At 43.5% G+C, this 19627-nt stretch overlaps 1 protein-coding gene across 3 annotated transcripts in view; it reads right to left on the bottom strand.

The window, feature by feature from the left end:
• The window catches only part of POMGNT1 (protein O-linked mannose N-acetylglucosaminyltransferase 1 (beta 1,2-)), a 31566-nt gene extending 22401 nt beyond the window's left edge, over positions 1-9165 (bottom strand). The window contains exons 1-2 of one of the 3 annotated variants that reach the window (XM_044441503.1): positions 8748-9165; positions 7409-7609 (exon numbers count right to left, since the gene is read on the bottom strand). In XM_044441503.1, coding sequence (XP_044297438.1) covers positions 7409-7519 — 111 coding nt within the window. In that variant the 5' untranslated portion in view covers positions 7520-7609; positions 8748-9165. The remainder of the gene's footprint in view (positions 1-7408; positions 7610-8747) is intronic. The other 2 variants (XM_044441495.1, XM_044441512.1) reach the window with 2 other exon arrangements.
• Positions 9166-19627: the final 10462 nt, after the last annotated feature.

The following is a 19627-nucleotide window of genomic DNA, read 5'->3' as shown; positions in this document are numbered from 1 at the left end:
TTCAAAGCCTGTTTTTGACATTTGGATGTCACAAAACATCTGCCAACTAGGCTGGATTTCCAAACAGAAGCCTTCATCTTAATACCATTTACTGGAAAGTCAAGCTAGAATGTGTTGGGTAACAAGACTGAACTCTTATGTTTCAAGGAAAACTTATTTTAAGACAGGAGTGCTGAACTGTAGGTATTGTGGGTCCTGAATCTTTCTGTTACACCTGCTGAAGGGTAAAGCAGACATCCAGGACAGGAATCTGTTACCAGGTTTAACACAGCCTTTGCCAGCCAGGTACCCTCCAAATGTTTTAGAAATGACTGACTTCAGAAGTTAGGGTTTTCATACTTACTTGGATTAAAAATAGTACAGGAATTGGTATCTTTCTTAAAGATACTGTGAGAGAAGTGACCAAATCCCAGAGAGCCAGTGTAGTGTAGTGGTTAAGAGCATGGGACTGGGACTCGGAGGATCTGGGTTCGAGTCCCCGCTCAGCCATGGAGCCAACTGGGTGACTTTGGGCCAGTCACAGACTCTCAGCCCAACCTACCTCACAGGGTTGTTGTTGTGGGGATAAGATGGAGGAGAGATGATGTAAGCTGCCTTGAGCCCTTTGTAGGAAAAAGGCAGGATATAAATCACAATATAAATAAAATAAATAAATAAAACTTCAGCTCACCAAGGGCCAAATTCAGGTTCAACATTTCTGATGTAAGATAGTCAAGGAGAATTTAATTACCACAAACATTTGGGCCCTCTTTGCTATCTTTATTAATGATTTAGATGAGGAAGTACAAGGGAAGATAATCAAACTTGCAGATGATACAAAACTGGGTGAAATAGCAAATATCCTAGAAGACAGAATGAAGATCCAGGGTGATCTTGATAAACTTGAACACTGGGCGGAAAGCAACACAATGAGATTCATTAAGGACAAATGCCAAGTCCTCTACCTACGGGGAAAAAAAACCCCAAATGCATCGATACAAGATGGGGAATACGTGGCTCAACAGAGCCGAAAAAGAAAAAGATCTTGGAATAATTGTGGACAACAGGCTAAATATAAGCCAGCAATGCAATGCAGCTATAAAAAGGACAAATGCTATTTTGGGATGCATTAACAGAAGCATTACTTCCAAATCATGAGTAGTAGTAGTTCCCCAATACTCCTCACTAGTCAGACCTCATCTGAAATACTGTGTCCAGTTCTGCGTGCCAAGATTTAAGAAAGATGCAGAAAAATTAGAAAGGGCCCAGCGGAGAGCAACAGAAATGATCCAGGGTTTGGAAACACTGTCCTGTGAGGAGAGACTGATAGAACTGGGCATGTTTAGCCTTGTGAACAGAAGACTGACAGGGGACATGGTATACCTCTATAAGTACCTCAAAGGCTGTCACAAAGAGGAAGGTCAAGATCTCTTCTTGCTGATACCAGAGTGTAGGATACGGAATAATCAATTCAAATTGTGACAACCCAGATTCAGGCTAGATATGACAGTGGAACAGCTGCCTAGAGAGGTGGTGGGCTCTCCCACACTAGAGACATTCATTAAGAAACTGGATAGCCACCTAAGTGGGATGGTTTCCTTGGTTTCCTACAACAGCAGGGGGTTGGACCCGATGGTCTTCATGGCCCCTTCAAACTCTACTATTCTATGATTTTTAAATTCAGGACCTCTTAGCACAGGATGTGGCCACTCTGTCATAAAAAGATCTGCATTTAATATCAGCCTGTCATTTCACAATATCAAGTTGAGCCGTTGCCAAGATGACTTTAAATTGAGATAAAGCACAGGCTGATTTCATATCAGTGAAGAGCAGCTGCTTAATAGGAACCCAGAGTCCCTGTGTCTGCATGAAGTGTGGCAAGATTGCTTCAGGTGAGCAGAGAATATGCACTTTATTACTCAGGAAACAGATGTCTGTATAAGTTGGGAAGCTGTTTTATGTAGCGTGATGGTGTGTGTGCATATGGCATATGTAAAAAAACGGCCACTCTTTATTTCATTTTCTCCTTAGAGATGTAGCCCTGAGTAAAGCTCGTAAGTTTTATTTGTTGGACACTTGATACCTCTGGTCTGTCTACATGTGAAGAACCGTGCAGCTGTGCCAGCAACCCTAGGACTAGACCAGTGGTGGCAGGACCCACTGCTAAGTCATGGACTGACCTAAGGTAGGTTACGACAGTGGCGCTACCACCATGCAAGTATATGGTAAAAAAATTAAGATGCACCTCTCAATTGCGTGTTTGGATGAAGTGCAGGTCCCAGGCTGGAAATGACAGAAGGTTCCTTCCTATGTCTAGACCAGGAATGCTGAACTTATTTCAGCTCAAGAGCTGAATTTGATTTTGGATAAACTTCCAGTGGTGGGTGGGAATGCGGTAAAGGGAATAGGGCCAAAATGCCCATATATTTTAGATTAAAGTTTTAACTGCCAGAAGCAAAGCCTAAGCAGAGGAGTTCCCATCTTTTAGTATGAAAAGAAAGTGCACGAAACCTAGAAAATCAAATCACTGGTAGTGGGAGGAAAGATGGCAGGTCCAGGGGAAGGGGGCGTGGCCTGCTGGGGAAGCCTGGAGGCCACAGTGGAGCCTCGGATGCCGGACCTGAGGTTTGACAGCAATAAGGCATAAGGCTGCTGTGACTTTATCAAGCCACTATACTCGTGACAACCACAGAAGTTGTATGTCCACCGCCATGGGACCCGACAGAGCACTAGCCAGAGGATCCATATGTTCTCACTAGCAAACATCTGAAGATGTGAAACATTTGAAGAGGGCTTCAAACAGGAGTAGAGAATGGGTGGTGTTCCAGATGTTACTGGACAGGAACTCTCATTAGACTTAGTCAACATAGCAAATGATAAATAATGGGAGTTGCAGTACAACAGCATCTGGAAGAACAACTAGTTGTCTGTCCATCTCTGGCTTATAACAATATTTGTCTCCAGAAATGTCCTCCACAATCAGTTCAGATCTACTGATTATGACTGTAACCTTTAAAGGGTTGGATCAAGCAACTAAGGCATTGACTGGTAAAGTTTGATCAGGATGTTGAGAGTTATTGCTTATTTTTAGGCTACTTGAAGTCTGGCATAATAGGAAAATGAAGAAATGCATATGAAAGATGGCCTTTTCTCCTAACACACACATCCACTTTTCCCAATTAAATGGTAAGTTCTCTTTCTTCCTTGAAGAGTCAATTTACAGACACCTTTATAATATTCAAATTATTGTATCAATAGATCATTCTGATAAAAGTGATATCATTAATTCACAGAGAAAGCAATCCCATGGCCCATAGGCATTATCTGAAGGGTACACAATATTTTGGATTACCTGATTCAAGGTTGGAGACAGTGCTCTGAGCTCAGAGATGGAAAAAGAACTCTGCCCCCTCCCCACCATCATGGAAAGAAGTTGGCTGACCTCCAAGGCCAGAAGTTTAACCTTAAAGGCTGGCATTTTGGTAGGTGGGAAGGGAAGGAGACTGGAAAGATGAGGATATAAGTTTTTCTGAGGCTTGACCAACACACAAAAAAGCCCATCTAGCAAAAGAAATGCAGGGCAAGTGGATGAGGTAGTGAAGATCACTTTCATCACTTTTCCTGCCCTAGATGGGATATACATAAGTCTCAGCATTCAGGGACTCATGAACACAGAAGGTGCAACTCAAAGGACTGTGCCCAAAATGTATTTAATTGTTATATCAGACAGAAGCATATACTGTAAAGCAGGAATGGCCAACCTGTGGCTCTCCAGCTGTTTTGCCCTACAATTCCAGTCAGTCCTAACCAGTATAGTGAATGGTTGATAGGAACCATTTAGATGCCCTAATTGGCTCTCTGTTCAAAGGCTGATGGGAACTGTAGGCCAAAATACCCTAGTGGCCCAAACTAAAGTTAAAAACCTGCTTGATGATTTTGAAATCATCACTCTAGAATTATTATATTTCTGTACCACCCGTAGCTGAAACTGTCTGGGTGGTTTACAACAACAATCATAGAATCATGCACTCAAGTCACTCATCCAGATTCTAACCATGCCTGACCCTGCTTAGCTTCCAAGATAAAGCAGGATCAGTCACTTCAGGCTATGTGGAAGAACACTGGTTTATTGAAAAGATACATGCACATGACTTTTTAAAGTTTGCATGGGATTCTAGTAGCAGCTGATATTGTTTGTGCAGAGCTGACACAACTGTCCCAGCAAACTGTTTCCAGCTTCATATGCTACAATTCTGAAGAGAGGTGATGAGGAGGCAATGTTGGAGCACTGTGCTCTGCCCTTGGAATGAGCTATCTTGGGTCTAGCACCAGCTACCACCAATGGAAACACCACCACTGGAAGATTTATATCAGTGGAACCTTCTACACAGGTAATTGGGCCTCATGGCAGACCTGCTCTGATCCTCTGAGGTGGAGGGGCACCTCTGCCACATCCTGACTGCACCTGCTTGAGGATCTGCGCAAGGGATGCTTCTGAGGGACCTCTATCTTCCAGTTCCCTCTCACATCTAACACATCTTTCAGACAGTCTTGATCCTTTGCATCACTCCAGAGATTGTCTGCTCTTTGCTTCCAGTTTTGCTTCTCCATGACTATGCAACACATCACCTTCACTTCAGTATGCAAGAAAATATGAAGAAAACAGTACTTTTCTTTCCCCAAATTTCCATGGGCTTATTTGTGTGTGTGTGCACATGGTGTTTTTTTGTTTGTTTTTGCATTTCTGTAGCAATATTCTATTACATAAACAGATCGCTTTAAGTAACCACACTGCAGGGAATAGAGAGCCAATTAGTGCAACTAAAAATATATGGAAAATAATTTAATAGAAGCATTAGAAAGTACTGCAGTCCAGGATCTGAGAATCTGTGTCTGGAAGCAACTTTTACCCTCCTCCTTTTGCTCTAGCTTTTCAATGAAACCTGTTCAGTATCATTGGTGAAAGGAGAAATTGACAGTTTCTATACTCCTACAAATCCATTGTTTTGGCTATTTGTTAAGAAGCATCACTAGTGTCATATTTGTGAAGGATTACTTGGAATAGCTTTTGCAGTTAGCCATCTTTCATACAAGGAAAAAACCCACCTTAATTTGCTGCAAGAATATCAAGGTCGATGGCTAGAAAAAGGTGTGATAGCTTAGTTGCAATAGCTACATTAATTTATTTGGAAGCAGTGCCCTGCCTAAAGAATACTCTCCTTACAGAGCTGCAACTGATACCAATTCTGACAACCAGGCCAAAACATTTTATTTACCCCTTTTGAAATATGGTAGGCTCTCAGTTATTAATCTGTTGCTTTAGTCGTGTGGTTATTGTCATTGTATCGCAAACTTTAACTTTGGTAAGCAGACTTGAAAAGCAGTATGCATGTTTTCAAAAAATGACTATTTCATGGTATGCCAGATCAGGAGTTGAGATTTCAAAGGGTTAGACCTGGAGGGAATTTTGGTTTGAACAAGCAGTATGAATAGGATACATTGCAGTCTAGATGCTGCAATAAAAGGGGCATGTGAGGAACAAGTGTCCACATGGAGAGTGCATATTTGGAAGGAACAGAAATATTTCAACTCCCAGTCGACTGTCATGCTAGTTGGGGAATGGTAGGAATTGTAGGACATTTGCCCTATCTGAACATGTGTAAGATTGCATCTTGAGTTGATTTTAATTGGTTTGCGTTAGACAGTGCTGGCATAATTCTTGGGGGTGACCCAGTCTTTCCCCAGTGACAAAGGGTCAGGATTTTGCTTGTTTATTACATTTATATACTGCCCCATAACCCACAGGGCTCTCTGCTGTCCTTTAACCAATGGAATTTTCTATACACATTATTTTGAACAAATAGAGCCAATGATACCTATTGACAGACTGTTATTTTCAACCCTATGGGACTCAGCGTAAAGTTCTATGTTGTCCCTACATTCCAACCGGCCTTGGTTAAATCACCAAGGCTACAATCCTATATTTACTTAGCCAAGAATAGGCTAAGCTGTTGAACTCAGTGGACCTCATTTCTGTGTTGATATGTAAAGCAGGGGTCCCCAACCCTGGGCCAAGGACTGGTACCGGTCCATGGCCTGATAGGAACTGGGCCGCACAGCAGGAGGTGAGTGGCATGCAAGCAAGCAAAGCTTCATCTGTATTTGCAGTTGCTCCCCAATGCTAGCATCACCCTGCAAATACTGATTATCGTCAGGGCCCTTTTGGGTCTTGGGCCTCAAAGGGAGGAGGGGGTGGCGGCGGCGGCGGCGGCGGCAGCAGCAGAGCAAGTGGCATGGATAAGCTGGGAAGGGTCTGTGTGAGCGGTGAGGAACTGGGAAGCAGGTAAGGGGGAGGGGGAGCAAGTGAGGAGTCTGAACAGGCACGGCACACATGTAAAGAAGCACGAGGAGGTGGGAAGAGCCACCAGCAGGCCCCGTGGCACCACTGCAAGGCCCTTTTGGGTGTTGGGCTTCCAGCATTACGGTGAGTTGTATAATGATTTCATTATATATTACAATGTAATAATAATGGAAATAAAGTGCACAATAAATGTAAGGTGCTTGAATCGTCCTGAAACCATTCCCCCCGTCCCCCACTGCTCTGTGGAAAAATTGTCTTCCACAAAACGGGTACCTGGTGCCAAGAAGGTTGGGGAGCACTGATGCAAAGGATCGCTCTGTCAGCCTCTGCTCACTTGTGGCAAAAGGTACCAACAGATGAATGCTTATGGATACTGAGGAATTACAAAGGTCCTCAGACTGGAAGTGATGGATATCACTTTGTCAGTGCTTTGCTAAATGCTTCCTCTGAATTGCACGCAAGTGGTTTACAGTCAAAAAACTGGACTAATTGGACAAAAACAAAAATACTGTAGGAATGGTTAGCAGCAAGAAGTTCAGAGTAGAAACACTTAACTGAGCAAAGAGAGGCAAATATGCCATGGTCACTTTTGGTCAAGACTTGCTATAACATGATCTTTCAACCAGTGCCTAAACAAGAACTCATACCTGAGAAGTACACAGGGTTCTATCTTTTTAAGAGAAAGAATGCACTATCTACTTATTTGAACAGATGAACCCTTTTCTCAATATATAGAATTACATTATCACCTCCTTCTTCTAATCCTATTTACAGAGGTTTTCTAAAAAAAAGTTTGAATTGTGCACCGTTCTATTAATTCTGTTGCTACAATAGGGAAAAGCAATTTTTTCATAAAACAAAGGACAATAACAATAAAATTCACAGTAGATTAGACATTTACTAATGCTATGACATCCATTCACAGAGGCTTTCAGCTCCTTCGGCACAGAGGCTTCATAATCCAAAAGCATTTAAAGCTGATTATTGCTTTTAATTCTAAGCAGACAAATGCATGGTACCAGCAGCAGAACCAAAGCAGAAGTATGAGCAGGCAGGACCTTCTCTCACCTGACACAGCCTTCTTAGTGCCCTCTGGTTTGTCATCTTGTATTTCCAGGCCAGGTACCAGCTGCGCTTCTTCCATGGCTTGGCCGGTGGGTTGGGTTTCCACTCATCCATTACAGTAAGGGCAAAGCAGCCACAGCCGGCTAGCTACATGAGGTCACTCTCAGCACCCACTCTTCTCTATTTACGCTTTATTACTGCAACCTGGCAAAGTACAGAAAGCAGAAGTTGAAGTACTGAAAGCAGAGGCAATCCATCAGCCTGAAAATCTAGTTCTATGGCAAGCCAGTTTAATATCTGTAGAATTTTAAGAAGTGCCAGGGTGCATAAACTTTTGATTTACGTAATTTGTTCTACTTACAGTGCAGAGCAAAACATTTTGGCAAAAGATCAGGTGAGAAGAAAGTAAGGAAACTGTAGAATGCTTTTTCAGGAAGCATCAAGGGCTGAAGAATAATGGACTATATGAAGGGAGAGAGCCAAGCAAAGGATTGAGGGACCAAACACTCCTTCCCATCCCACAAATGCTTATTATGACCACAATGTGTACAGTGTGCAGAAAATGAGCTTCAGGGATGCAGAATGCCTTTGGTAAATGTTAGAGACCTGGGCAGGATCTGTTGGAGCAGCCTCCCCAATTGGTACCCCAGGTTAATGACTTTCTGGTGTTTCATGGGCTACAACTCCCTGGATTCCTGCGCATCCATAATGCTGGCTGGGGCTGATGGGAGCTGCAGTGCAAAACACTGGAGGGACCAGGTTGGAGAAGGTAGCTCTGAAGCCTCCTCTGCTCTGTTCTTATCTGTTGCACTGGCCTAGACAATACTGAGCCCAAACAGAGCAGGGTTCTGACTCAGTACAAAGCAGCTTCCTATCAGAAGATGGAAGATTGTACATTTGCCAATACCTAAGCTGATTATGTGCACTTATCCCATGGGAGAATCCCTAGCCTCTTTCACGCAGCAGCAACAGCAGTACCTGCAGCAAGCGGGCCCTTTCCTAAGCCTCAGCCTTAAGTATATTTCTAGTCTGAAAACAATGAGACCTCCCTCCAAATGAACACGTTCAGAGTCTTACTGATCGCCACCACTTGCATCAGCCAAAGCAAACCGGAACACAACTGAGGGGGGCGGGGGGCGTAGCTGATGCACAGCAATAAAAGCAGGTAATGTGGTTGCTGTTACTTTTCTCTCCATCGTGATCCCTTTTCTATCCCCCCCAGAGAAAACAAATGGAAAGCAGCGTTGCCTCCACGGAAATAAACAGAATCAAGAAATAGCGGCGCGGGGAGGGAGGGAGGGCTACTCTATGAAAAGAACAGGCTGGGTGTTAAGCGACTTACAATAAAGCTCAAGCACGTCACCTGAGAATAGAGATCTTCTTAAGCCCGTTAATAAGAGCAAACGGAGTAGACAAGCTTGCTCTCCAGCAGCGTCCGAGGAAGCGCGTTAGGAAGGCTGAAGCCGAAACCACCCCAGACGACAACAACAGAAGGGAGTGGATGGTGATGATGCAAAACGGATCATCGAGTTTTGCCTCCGATCTCCAAAGGAATCGCTCAGGCGCTTGCACACATACGCCGACTCCCAGGGGGCATACCTACTGCCTGCCTTTAAAGGGAGCTGAGCCCAGAGCTCTGCTCATAGCCCGGCAGCGCGCAGAGCCCGGACCACGGCGGCGCTGGCAGCTCTGACCAGTCACAGGGATCCTCTGCAGGCTGAAGCCGACGTGCCTCTCGCCGCTTCCGGCGCGGCATATACGGCTAGCAGCCTGCTCTTAAAGGAGACGGCTCCGGCAGGGCTACTAGCCAGGTCAGGAGAGGAATGGGTGGAAGCGGAGCGCCTGAAGAGGAGGAGGCGGAGGCGGAGGCAAGCCGAGGGGGTGGAAAGAAGAAACAGGCCTATCGCAAAGCGTGATTGGCTCCCTTGGCCGTCCCTCAAAGCTTGGGTCCCGCCTTCGCAAGCAGTGAAACAGACCCGGAATGCTCTGCTCGTCTCCGCGAAGGTCCCCTTGCCAGCCCTGCTGTGCGTCAAGCTACAGGAGCGGGACGCAACACAGGCGCCACTCGCCTGTCCTTGCTGCGCTGCGAAGGGCAGGTGTGCAGTCCTGTGTAACTTTAGACGGGGAAAGGTCCCACAACTCCCAGCATTCCCCAGGTAGCCAGAAAATACCTGTGCCGTGCTAGTACACCTTCGCAAGTGCAATGTGTTGCTGCTCGCAAACCACCATTCAGAGTTGTCACAGGAGTTTTAAGGACAGCAACAGGCAGATTTCCCGGACACCTTTCCTGGATGCTCATTTTTTTAACCTCTGGAGATTATCCGGGTATAATTATTCTTTTGTTATTTTAATATGTAAGAGGTAGCAAACGCATGTTTGCAAGAGCTGAGCAGGTCGGTCAAGGAAAGGGCTTTTTTCGCGGAGGGATTCTCCATGCAGTTGCTCTAATTTGGAGACGACTTAACAGCACGTGGGAACAAGAAAGCAAACAGGAGTTTGAACAAGTTGCAACAAACCCAAATTTCTCCCCTACAGAGATACATAGAAAAGGGAAGAAAGGATTATAATCTGCCTTTCAATAGACATGTTTTCATGTAATAATAAAATAAAAAAATTACAAAAATGCCAGCATCAAGATAAAACAGCATGTAACAGCACCACAAATCATGCCGAAAGATTAAAAAGCTTCAGAATGTACGGAGGAGTTCTGCCAAAAAGACATCCAGGTGGGCTCAAGCCAAGCTCCCTGGGAAGAGGTCTCTCTACCCAAAACCCATCTTACTTCAAACTGTTGTGGCAGGCGGATGGCATATGCAGGTTTATGTGGGCATAAAGGAATTCTTTGGCTGTTAAAATTTTCAAAATAGACTTTTGAGGTGAATGTTTGCAGTAGATTTGTTATTGTTCCAGAATATTTTTAAACAGAAGAGTTCATTTAAGTCCACGTTATCAGACCAAACAGGTATGTCATGTTAAAAATTGAGAGACAGCATTGCATGGCACTGAAAGCACTGGCCTGCCAAGGTACATATTCAGTAGGGGCCTCCTCAGCATTTTTTTTAAAAAAATAGAATGCATCTCTTTATGTGTGCCTTTAATATTTCATTGTTTTGTTTGGATTTTAGACTGTCCTCTGACCCCAAAGGGTTGACGTATTAGAGAAGCATGAAAGGTTCTGCCTCAAGGATAGAACTGGGAGAAATATAACAGAAATGGGGATATAAAGAAGAAAAGAGTAACAATTTCCTATCATATTTCCTGACAACTTCTCTCTTTTTTCTATGCCAGGAGTGAACAACTTGTGGCTTTCTAGGGTTTTGTTTTGGCCTACAAGTCCCATGATCCCCTCCTTTTATTTATTTATTTATTTGATTTCTAGGCCACCCCACTAGCCATAGGCTCTTCGGGCAGCTTACATTGTTAAAATCCATTACAACAGTAAACAATATAGAACACACATGACAGCACACAATACCAATAACAATAAAATTGTAAACAAAACTATCAAAATTTGATAAAAACAAGATAAGCAAAATAAAATAATACAACACACACACATCCCCAAAAGTAGAACAAAACCATTAAAATTAAATCATATCAAAAACTAGCATTAAAACAACTTGGCAGCAGCACATTAACATAAAACAAAATTAATATATCAGTAAAAACAAAAAGGTCACCCAATCAAAATAACTACAGAACAGATGTGTCTTTAGTTGGTGCCTAAAAACCAGAAGGGTAAATGCCAACCATACCTCTGATGGAATCAAGTTCCAGAGTGTGGGCTCTATGTTTGAAAAAGCTCTCCTCCTTGCAACCGCCCCCTTCATTGTGGGGAGGAACATGGAAGAGGGCTTCAGATGAGGACCACAGTGACTGTGCTGGTATGTATTAGCTATACTGGCTAAGGTTGATGGGATTTGTAGGCCAAAAAATAATCTGGCAGGCACTTCTACGCCCACTCCCGTGGCATAAGAAAAGCCCTACTTGGTTTAAACCTAATCTAAAGTAAATACAAAAGTTTTTCTCTTTTGTCTCTAGCTAGAGTTATTGATGCGCTCCATGACTTGTCTTCCCTATCCAGGACTTCCCATGGATGTTTTCATTAGTAATTGCAACTGGAAATGGTTCCTTCCAACCAGCAACAGAGGCTAAATGAACACCCTCTCCAGGTACCCTATATTGGCAACCTGCAGGAAGCAGTCCTGTACTTATGGATGGCTTTTGCTTCTATAGGAAACCAGTGATGGATTGAAAATGTCTGCCGGTTGGAAACATTAATGGCCACAAGTTATGACTCTGAAATGCAAATACTGAATATAATATTTACTAAATGACTGAGAAATAATCAATATTCACCTGCCTACTCCCACAAAAATTCCTGACAAAATCCATGACAAAGATGCATCTTTACATTGAAACACAAAACCACCATCTCTTTGTTGGATTGAACCAAAGATCTAGCTCTAGCATGATTCTATGCCTATCTCCTCAGAAAGTCCCATTAGTTCATTGCAACTTACTCCCAGGCAACTGTAGTCTTGGTCTAGTCTTTTCTTTTGAGCACTTACTTGATAGCCATAAATGACAAGAAATTGCATGCAGTTAGGTGGGTGAACAGGCTGCTGGAGGAGAGAGAGGTCACTCAGTGTTCCTTTGTACCTGGTATAGAAATCAAGCAGGCTGCAGGAGCAAGGAAGCACAGCCAGCACAGAAATATACCTAGAGGCTTCAGGAAGAATGGTGCTCTCCATTTTTCTTCTGCCAGTCCCTTGTAGGCTAGTAAAACATTTTGCAGGCTAATAATTTTTGTGGTCTTATTTGCAAGACAGTTGGGCATGCATAGGAACTGTGCATCCAGTAAAAACAAGATGGGAGCAGGGAGATCAGGACACAGCTGCTCCTGCTTCCAGGTACTGAGCTTATAGGGATGCTGAATACTGGACTACCACCAGAACTGTATTATTTAAATCAGAGGGCTATAATAGTGATTATATAACTGTACCACTGGGTGGCAGCATAATAGCAGCATAATGGAGGGAAGCCGGACAACTTCATAAAGTGGCTATGTTTTATTAAGCAAGGACAGGTAAATAGTAAGCATTGCTTGAACCCTGTGCCCTGTGGGAAGGCATAAGAGGAGAAGTCTGGACCAGGTAGCTTGGGCCAGCAGCTCCTGAAGGACCATCAGTGGAAACTCCAGAAGCTCCCTCTTTAGCTGTGCCTTCTTTCCTAACCTGTACCACCTGAAGGCTAGCAGGAAGAATTGCTGCTGTTATCGCTGATTGGACATGACATCAGGCATTGCCCTTTGGAAGGGTGAGCGGCATGTGAAATAGTTTACTAGTCCAGTGCTTTCCAGTGGAAGAGGCTCTGTCTTGTACTGCATGGGCACTGAATGAGGTCAGGGCATGCAGACCCATCTCAGACACCATCCACCTGTGGAGGGGTCAGTGTATTTCTGCCCCATTTCTCTACCCTTGTTCTATATATTAAGAACATAAGAAGAGCCATGCTGAGATTAGACCAAGGGTTCATCTGGTCCAGTGTTCTGTTCTCAATGCAGCCAACCAGCTGCCCATGAGGAATCCACAAGCAGGACGTGACTCCAAGGGCGCCTACCTGCCCATGTTCCTCAGCAACTAGTGTACACAGGCTTGCTCCCTGTGATACTGGGAGTTGCATATAACCATTGATGCTCGTCTCCTTCTCCTGGAATGTGTCCAGCCCCATTTGAAAGCCATCCACATTGCCCACCATTACTTCTTGTGGACACACATGCTGTCGTTGAACTATCTGCTGTGCAAAGGACTTCCTTTTATCTGTCCTGAACCTCACACTAGTCATCATCCCGGGATGATCCCAAGGGATTCTGGTATCATGAGAAAAGGAGAAAAAGTCTCCCTATGCACTTTCTCCATGCTATGCATACAATTGAACAATTCTGCACAAAATATTCTGTAATTTTGTAACTTCTGTTGTATTATTTTAAAATTCTAAACTGCTTTGAATGCAAGGACTAAAGGTAAAAAATGTATTAAGCAAAGCAACACAGTGCAACAAGATTATATGTTGAATTATCTATAATTTATATTTTGCTATGGATTATTTATTTGTTTTGGGTTGTTAAATTATTGATTGCATTTATCATGTTGTGTGTGGTTTATATTTTATCATGAGATAGCTGTAATCATTTCACTGCTTTATCATTTTTTTCCAATTTTATCTGTTTTATCAATTGTTTTATTAATTGTATTGTATGCTATTTTCAGCATTTGTAAGTTGCCCAGAGAACTTTTGGGTTATGGGGTGGCATAGAAGTGGAAATAAATAGATAAATAAATAATTCTAAAGTGCTTATCAGGATGACAAAATGGGATTGATCTGAAGTATTGTTTAGTGCAATTGCTAAGTGTTTGGTCTATTGTAGCTTTTAAAAATTGGTTTTAAATTTGGCTTTTAAATTCTGTGTTGTATTTTATGGTTATTTTATTGTTATTGTGTATTGCATTGCATTGCATTTTATCAGCTGACTTGTGGACTACCCTGAAGACTATCACCATTGGGTGGTAGAGTGGTATAGAAATATGAAGACTACTACTATCTCACTGAAAGTTTGCTTCATTATTTATTTGGATGTAACTGTATAACACAGTCCATGGAACAAGAGCGGCAGAAGCTCCGTTACAGAGCACAGGGCTGGAAGGATCACAGTCTTCCTCCAGAAAGAGACAGGGTAGAAACATAGGCACTACCTTATGCCAAGTCAGACCATTGATCTGTCTAGTACAGTATTTACTACCCTCTAGTGTTCAGAGAGGAGTCTTTTCTAGTGTTGTCTGGAGAGGTCAAGAAATTGGACCTTGCACCCTCAGAATGCAAAGCATGTGCTGCACCACTGAGCTAGCACCCTTCCCCAGCTTGTTCGGGGCTTTTAATAGTTGCAAAGCAGTAGGATACTCTTTATTTCAGGTTTGGGGAATTTGTACCCCAACTCCCCTTTTCTGCTCCACACAGCACCTTGCTCTCCTTTATGGAGATATGTTTGGCCCAGGGGATGCAGTTGCATTCTGTTCTTGGAAAATAAGGTGCTGACTGAGACTGTGTGTGCTGTCTGTAATAGCAGGGTGCAAATGGCCAGATTTTGGCTGTTGCTGCTGCAGCTGCCTTTGCTGAAATTCCTTCTTCTGCACAGCTGTTATAGCCACAAGGGGAAAACTGTTCTCCTTGCATTGATTGCCCTGTTCTTTGCATTTGACCAGGCCCCTTTGTATGGCTGGGCTGGAGTCTCCCTGGGCTCCTGCGGTAGGAAAATGGTGGAATGGTTGGCCAGCTCTTGCACCTGTTCCTGTACAGCTGTTGGCTATGTTATGCCAGCTGATTTTGCTGTGGAGGCCAGAAAAGAAGCCCTGCTGCTCTGGGACTGCTGTGCTAAAGATTAGCCATGACAGGTTCATGTACCTGTGAAATAGAAAGGATGGGACAAAGGAGGCCACTCCATCCAACTGTATGGATCAGGCAAATGGTCTATTAGATCTTCACATCAGGCAAATCATCTGTCAGATTTAGTATCCTGTCTTTGCAATAGCCAGTTCTGGATGTGTTAGAAGTTTTTAGGGCAGCCTTCCCCTATTTGCTGTCCTCTGGATGTGTTCAACTTTAGTTCCCGTAAGCTGGGGATTAGTCCATTTGGAAGGCACCAGTGTGGGGAAGGGTTAGGGAATACTACTAACAAACCTATTCCAGAAGCAATTGAGGTAGCCTAGGAAATAAATCTTGTGCTAGATGTCTCAGTAGCAATGTGTGAAGAAAAGGGAATAGGGTGGGGTTGTGGGGACCCCAATCGCCCCAGCTGGCATGTTGCAGATTATTATAAAACAATGTCATTTTCTACAATGTCACCAGAACTGCAGCCAAATAAGAGACAGGTGACTTCCAAGCAGGGTGGAAAATTTAGTTCCCACTTCTCCCTTTGCACCACTGGTGCTTTCCGTCATTATGCCCTTATTAGCATTATTAGGTTGCAATGCTACAGTGACTACAGAAACCACAACTGCCAGAATTCTCTGTCTGAGCAGCTGTTTAAAACACATGTATTAGCCTTGTCAATGTTTAAAGTAGTAGCCTTGCTGATGTTTGGATCCCACTCCTTCCAATCTTATGCTCCATAGGGGGTGTGGCCAGAGAAGAATGCAATTGTTGAGGACATGGGTAGATGGGGTACTTCTGCCCCCTCTCATGTTGAGCTACACTGGGTTATAAGCTCTTCATTTTTATGTGGATTTGATTTATGTATTGTATTCTACCATCACTTTGAGCAACATTTTCAGATTGGACAAAGTGGCACTGAAGTATTATAAATAAATAAGGCCCATATGAAATTTATTCCTGGTCATTTTTCTCTGAACCTGAGAGTTTAGTTCCCTCTGGAGTTAGAATGCTCAAGGTCATTCAATGCTCTCTTACTAGCTCAATTAATCAGTGACAGAGGTTTCTCTGTTAAAAATACAATAAAGTCCTAGAAAAACTTATCTTAAATTATTAAGATCATGGTCTTAAGTAACAGGTAATGAGTAGGCATTGAATGAGGTTGCAGGATTTGGTGCCCCAGGCATTTGGAAGAGGTAGTGTCTACCTGCTGAGGAGCAAATTTTCATTATTTTATTTTACTTGAAGTTTTTATAGACTGTTCTATAGCAAGTACTCTCAGGCATGGGCTTACCATGTGGCCAGTTTTAAACTAGCCCGGTCAATTTCCTGTCACCTGGATTTCTTCTCTAGCTCACCCACCCCCTGTAGCTCAGCCTCAGCTTTGGGACTGGGATACTCCACAGTTCAGTGACTGAGCTGAGCATATACTTTTCATACCAAATGTCTGAGTTTTAGTCCCTGGCATCTCCAGTTCGAAGGACCAAGTAGCAGGTGATGGAGACAAACCTTTTTTTTGCCAGAAAGCCTAGAGGCTGTTTTGCCTGCCAGGCCAGCCAGTGTTTGTCTATGTGAGTAAATAGTCCCACCTGTTCTATGACAGCTTCCTATAGTCATAAATATGGAAACTGACATATGCTTAATTAATTTTCACATGGGCTTTTCTTTCAATGAAAGCAGTGACAGGACAATCCTAAAGTCGTCTACTGAGAGTGAGGCAACTGTGCTCAGGGAGATGTTCTCCCAGCTAATTAGTATATTAAGGTATCTAGGTAGGTGGCAAGGGGCAACAGGAGTCCCTGGGCTGCTTGGATACATTTCCCTAGAAGAATTATGTTGATGAGAAACATAATGAATTTTTTGTTTTTCTTTTTGCTCCAGCTTCCATATTACTATCTCTGTTGTTTTAAAGCTGAGGTTGATTAAACAAAATTTGGTGTTTGTATACACTGGACACTGCAGCAGCTTGGAATGCTGGTAATGTAATGCGATCAATGTCTCAGCAAAGCCTATGATGGAGGCATGTCCCAGAGGAACTTCCTTCTGGGTAGATGTTAATGTTTATATTAATGCTATTCTTGAAAAAACTGTGACACTTGTGGAGATTTGTGTGCTTTTGCATTTTATTTGTGCAATGTGGAGATGAACAGAGAGGCAGCAAAAGTGGCCCCTGAGGACTTTATAGTTACAGGGATTTAGGGCACAATCCTATGGATAAATCTGAGGCTCATGCTCCTCCTTGGGTGAGACAGAGCAGGGCTTTTCTAATGCTGAGGCCCTTCAGATTATCATCATTATCATTATTTGTTTTGGCCTACAGCTCCCATCAGTCCTAGCCAGTATAACTAAAGGTAAGAGATCATGGGAACTGTAGGCACACTTCCCTGCTTTCCTCAGTCTCCATTTTGCTAGACAGCCAGTGGTCTAGCTGGGATGTCTCAGAGGGAGAGGGAAGGAGGCTTCTGAATGGCTTGTATCCTGGTCACCTCAGTCTCTCCCCCTTGAAACTCCCCCGCTATCTAACCTCAGAGAGCAGCTGCTGTGGTTCTTTCCATGCTGGCTGCAAGGATGCAAGGGAGACAAACTGGAGCTCTGATGCAGGACAAAAGCATGGCGGGGTCAGAGACTGCTGAAATACTGAATATATTATAAGCCACACATTATGCCTTGCATTGGACGATCATAAGCCTTCAAGTTTAGGAACATCTGCTGTTCCTAAACATCTGAGGCAGGGGTTTTAGGACTGCGTGCTAAAACAACTAAACATTATTATAACAGCAGCCACTTAAAACTGTCAGCTGAAGTGGGGCGGGGAGAAAGAGAGAGAGAGAGAGAGACGTATCAATAAATCAACAGTAAAAATAAAAGTAGCTCATTGCAAAACAGTAAATACACATTAAATGTAGTTTGGAGCAAGAGTGCCAGCAAAGGCGCTATATGTACCAGGGAGCAAAGGGGCTATATATACCGGAGGGAGTTCCATAAGCATGGGGCCACCTTCTGTAGACTGGCTTTTACACTTCTGTTTTGATCAGCATATCTCTTTTCCTAAAGTTCTAAAGTTTCAGCTTGTTTATATTCATCTATCCTAAGTCTGTTGCCAGACGGTGGGATGTCCTTCCGGTATATAAATCCAGTTGGGAGATATATCATCTCAGGGGTCAGACTGCAGGAGGTGGGAGGGAAGTGGTGTTGAAGTCAACACTCCTGGTCACTCCATACCTCCAGCAACTGCTTTATACCACACCCAACGGGGGCAGCAGGCCTCCACTGATGGTGCTCATCATGCACACATGGTCTGAAGCATGTGAGTTCCGACAGAGTCATCCCGTAAGTGCTTCCAACCTGGCATCTTCCAGTCATGTTGGACTACAACTCCCATCATCCCCACTCAGCAAGCATACTATGCCATGGAGCTGGCTTAGGGAAAAACAGAGGGTACTGTTTTTAGAATTCATATATGCAGGGCACAATGCTGTGCATGTTTAGACAGAAAAAGCCCTAGGCTTGGAACTCCAAACCCCGTTTTTTGTCTAAAAATGTACGGAATTGTGCCCTTCATGGATATACTTGTATTCTGCTCATTTAATCCCCTGATTAAATCTCACTCCACCGACCATATTGTTCTGCACCAGTCTGGATTTTCCCCCTTCCTTTTTGTATGAATTCATTCCTCTCTGCTGAATACAACTCCCCGAGTTCAATGGCAGGTTTTGGCTGTCAGAATGGTTGATTTCTAATGACAGACATGGAGCTTGACCCTGCCTGGAAGCCACATCTGTGACCAAGACGCTCTGTTCCTCAATCCCAGATGTCAGGGTTATGTTGTGAGGCAGGAAATGCATTCTTTGGGCATGCAGCATTCTGCTATAAGAGGAAATGGAAAAAGAAGCAAATAAATGCGGAAGGGGAGGCATGATCTAAGGCTAAAGCATACAGGTTCAGATGGGCACAAGGAAGAGTGTTGTTCTTGTGGCTAATCTACTACCCACACAGTCTAGATACTGCCATCATGGTTTATGGAACTGAGACCCACACCTTCCTGAAACTCCACATCTAGTTAGGGTTGCTAGGTGTGTTTCTGATGAGGCTTCTTTTCCTTTTGCAGCTGTAAGAGGTGTAGTTTCTCTGCTGGGAGAAGTGCAGTTTTCCTGCTGCTGCATTACGAGAGTCAATGTGGTGTAGTGGTTAAGAGCATGGGACTGGGACTCAGACGATCTGGGTTCTAGTCCCCGCTCAGCCATGGAGCCAACTGGGTGACTTTGGGCCAGTCACAGACTCTCAGCCCAACCTACCTCACAGGGCTGTTGTTGTGGGGATAAGATGGAGGAGGAGATGTAAGCTGCCTTGAGCCCTTTGTAGGAAAAAGGCAGGATATGATGTAATAAATAAATAAATAAATAACCAACCAACCAACCGACCGACCAACCAACCATGCAAGGAGAAAGCTGCACATGTTGAAATTCTCCCAAAAGGCACCAGAGTCCTGCCAGAAACAAAGGCTGCTTGAATTTCAAGCCACTGCCTTGATGGCTTTCCAGCAAAAACAAAAATGTGTATATAAGTGTTAATAAAGAGTAAAATAAACAAACACTGGGATCTCTGTGCTAATGGTATTATGCAGATCCACATAATCATATTTCCCCGTGGAATTGTAGTTGGTTTAATTTATATTCACTACTTCACAGCACCAGTCATGGTGAAGAAAAGCTTGAAACTTTAACTCCCATATGCCCACCTCAAAGTCAGATGTGCGCCTCTTCTGCTTCTGAATGTTCTTTAGGGAAAGTGTGG

The sequence above is a fragment of the Varanus komodoensis genome, unplaced genomic scaffold, assembly GCF_004798865.1.
Source record: "Varanus komodoensis strain SLA01 unplaced genomic scaffold, ASM479886v1 scaffold1, whole genome shotgun sequence".
In the NCBI taxonomy this organism is placed as follows: domain Eukaryota; kingdom Metazoa; phylum Chordata; class Lepidosauria; order Squamata; family Varanidae; genus Varanus; species Varanus komodoensis.
The sequence above is the reverse complement of the archived record's forward strand: the minus strand, read 5'-3'. Positions and strand labels throughout refer to the sequence as shown.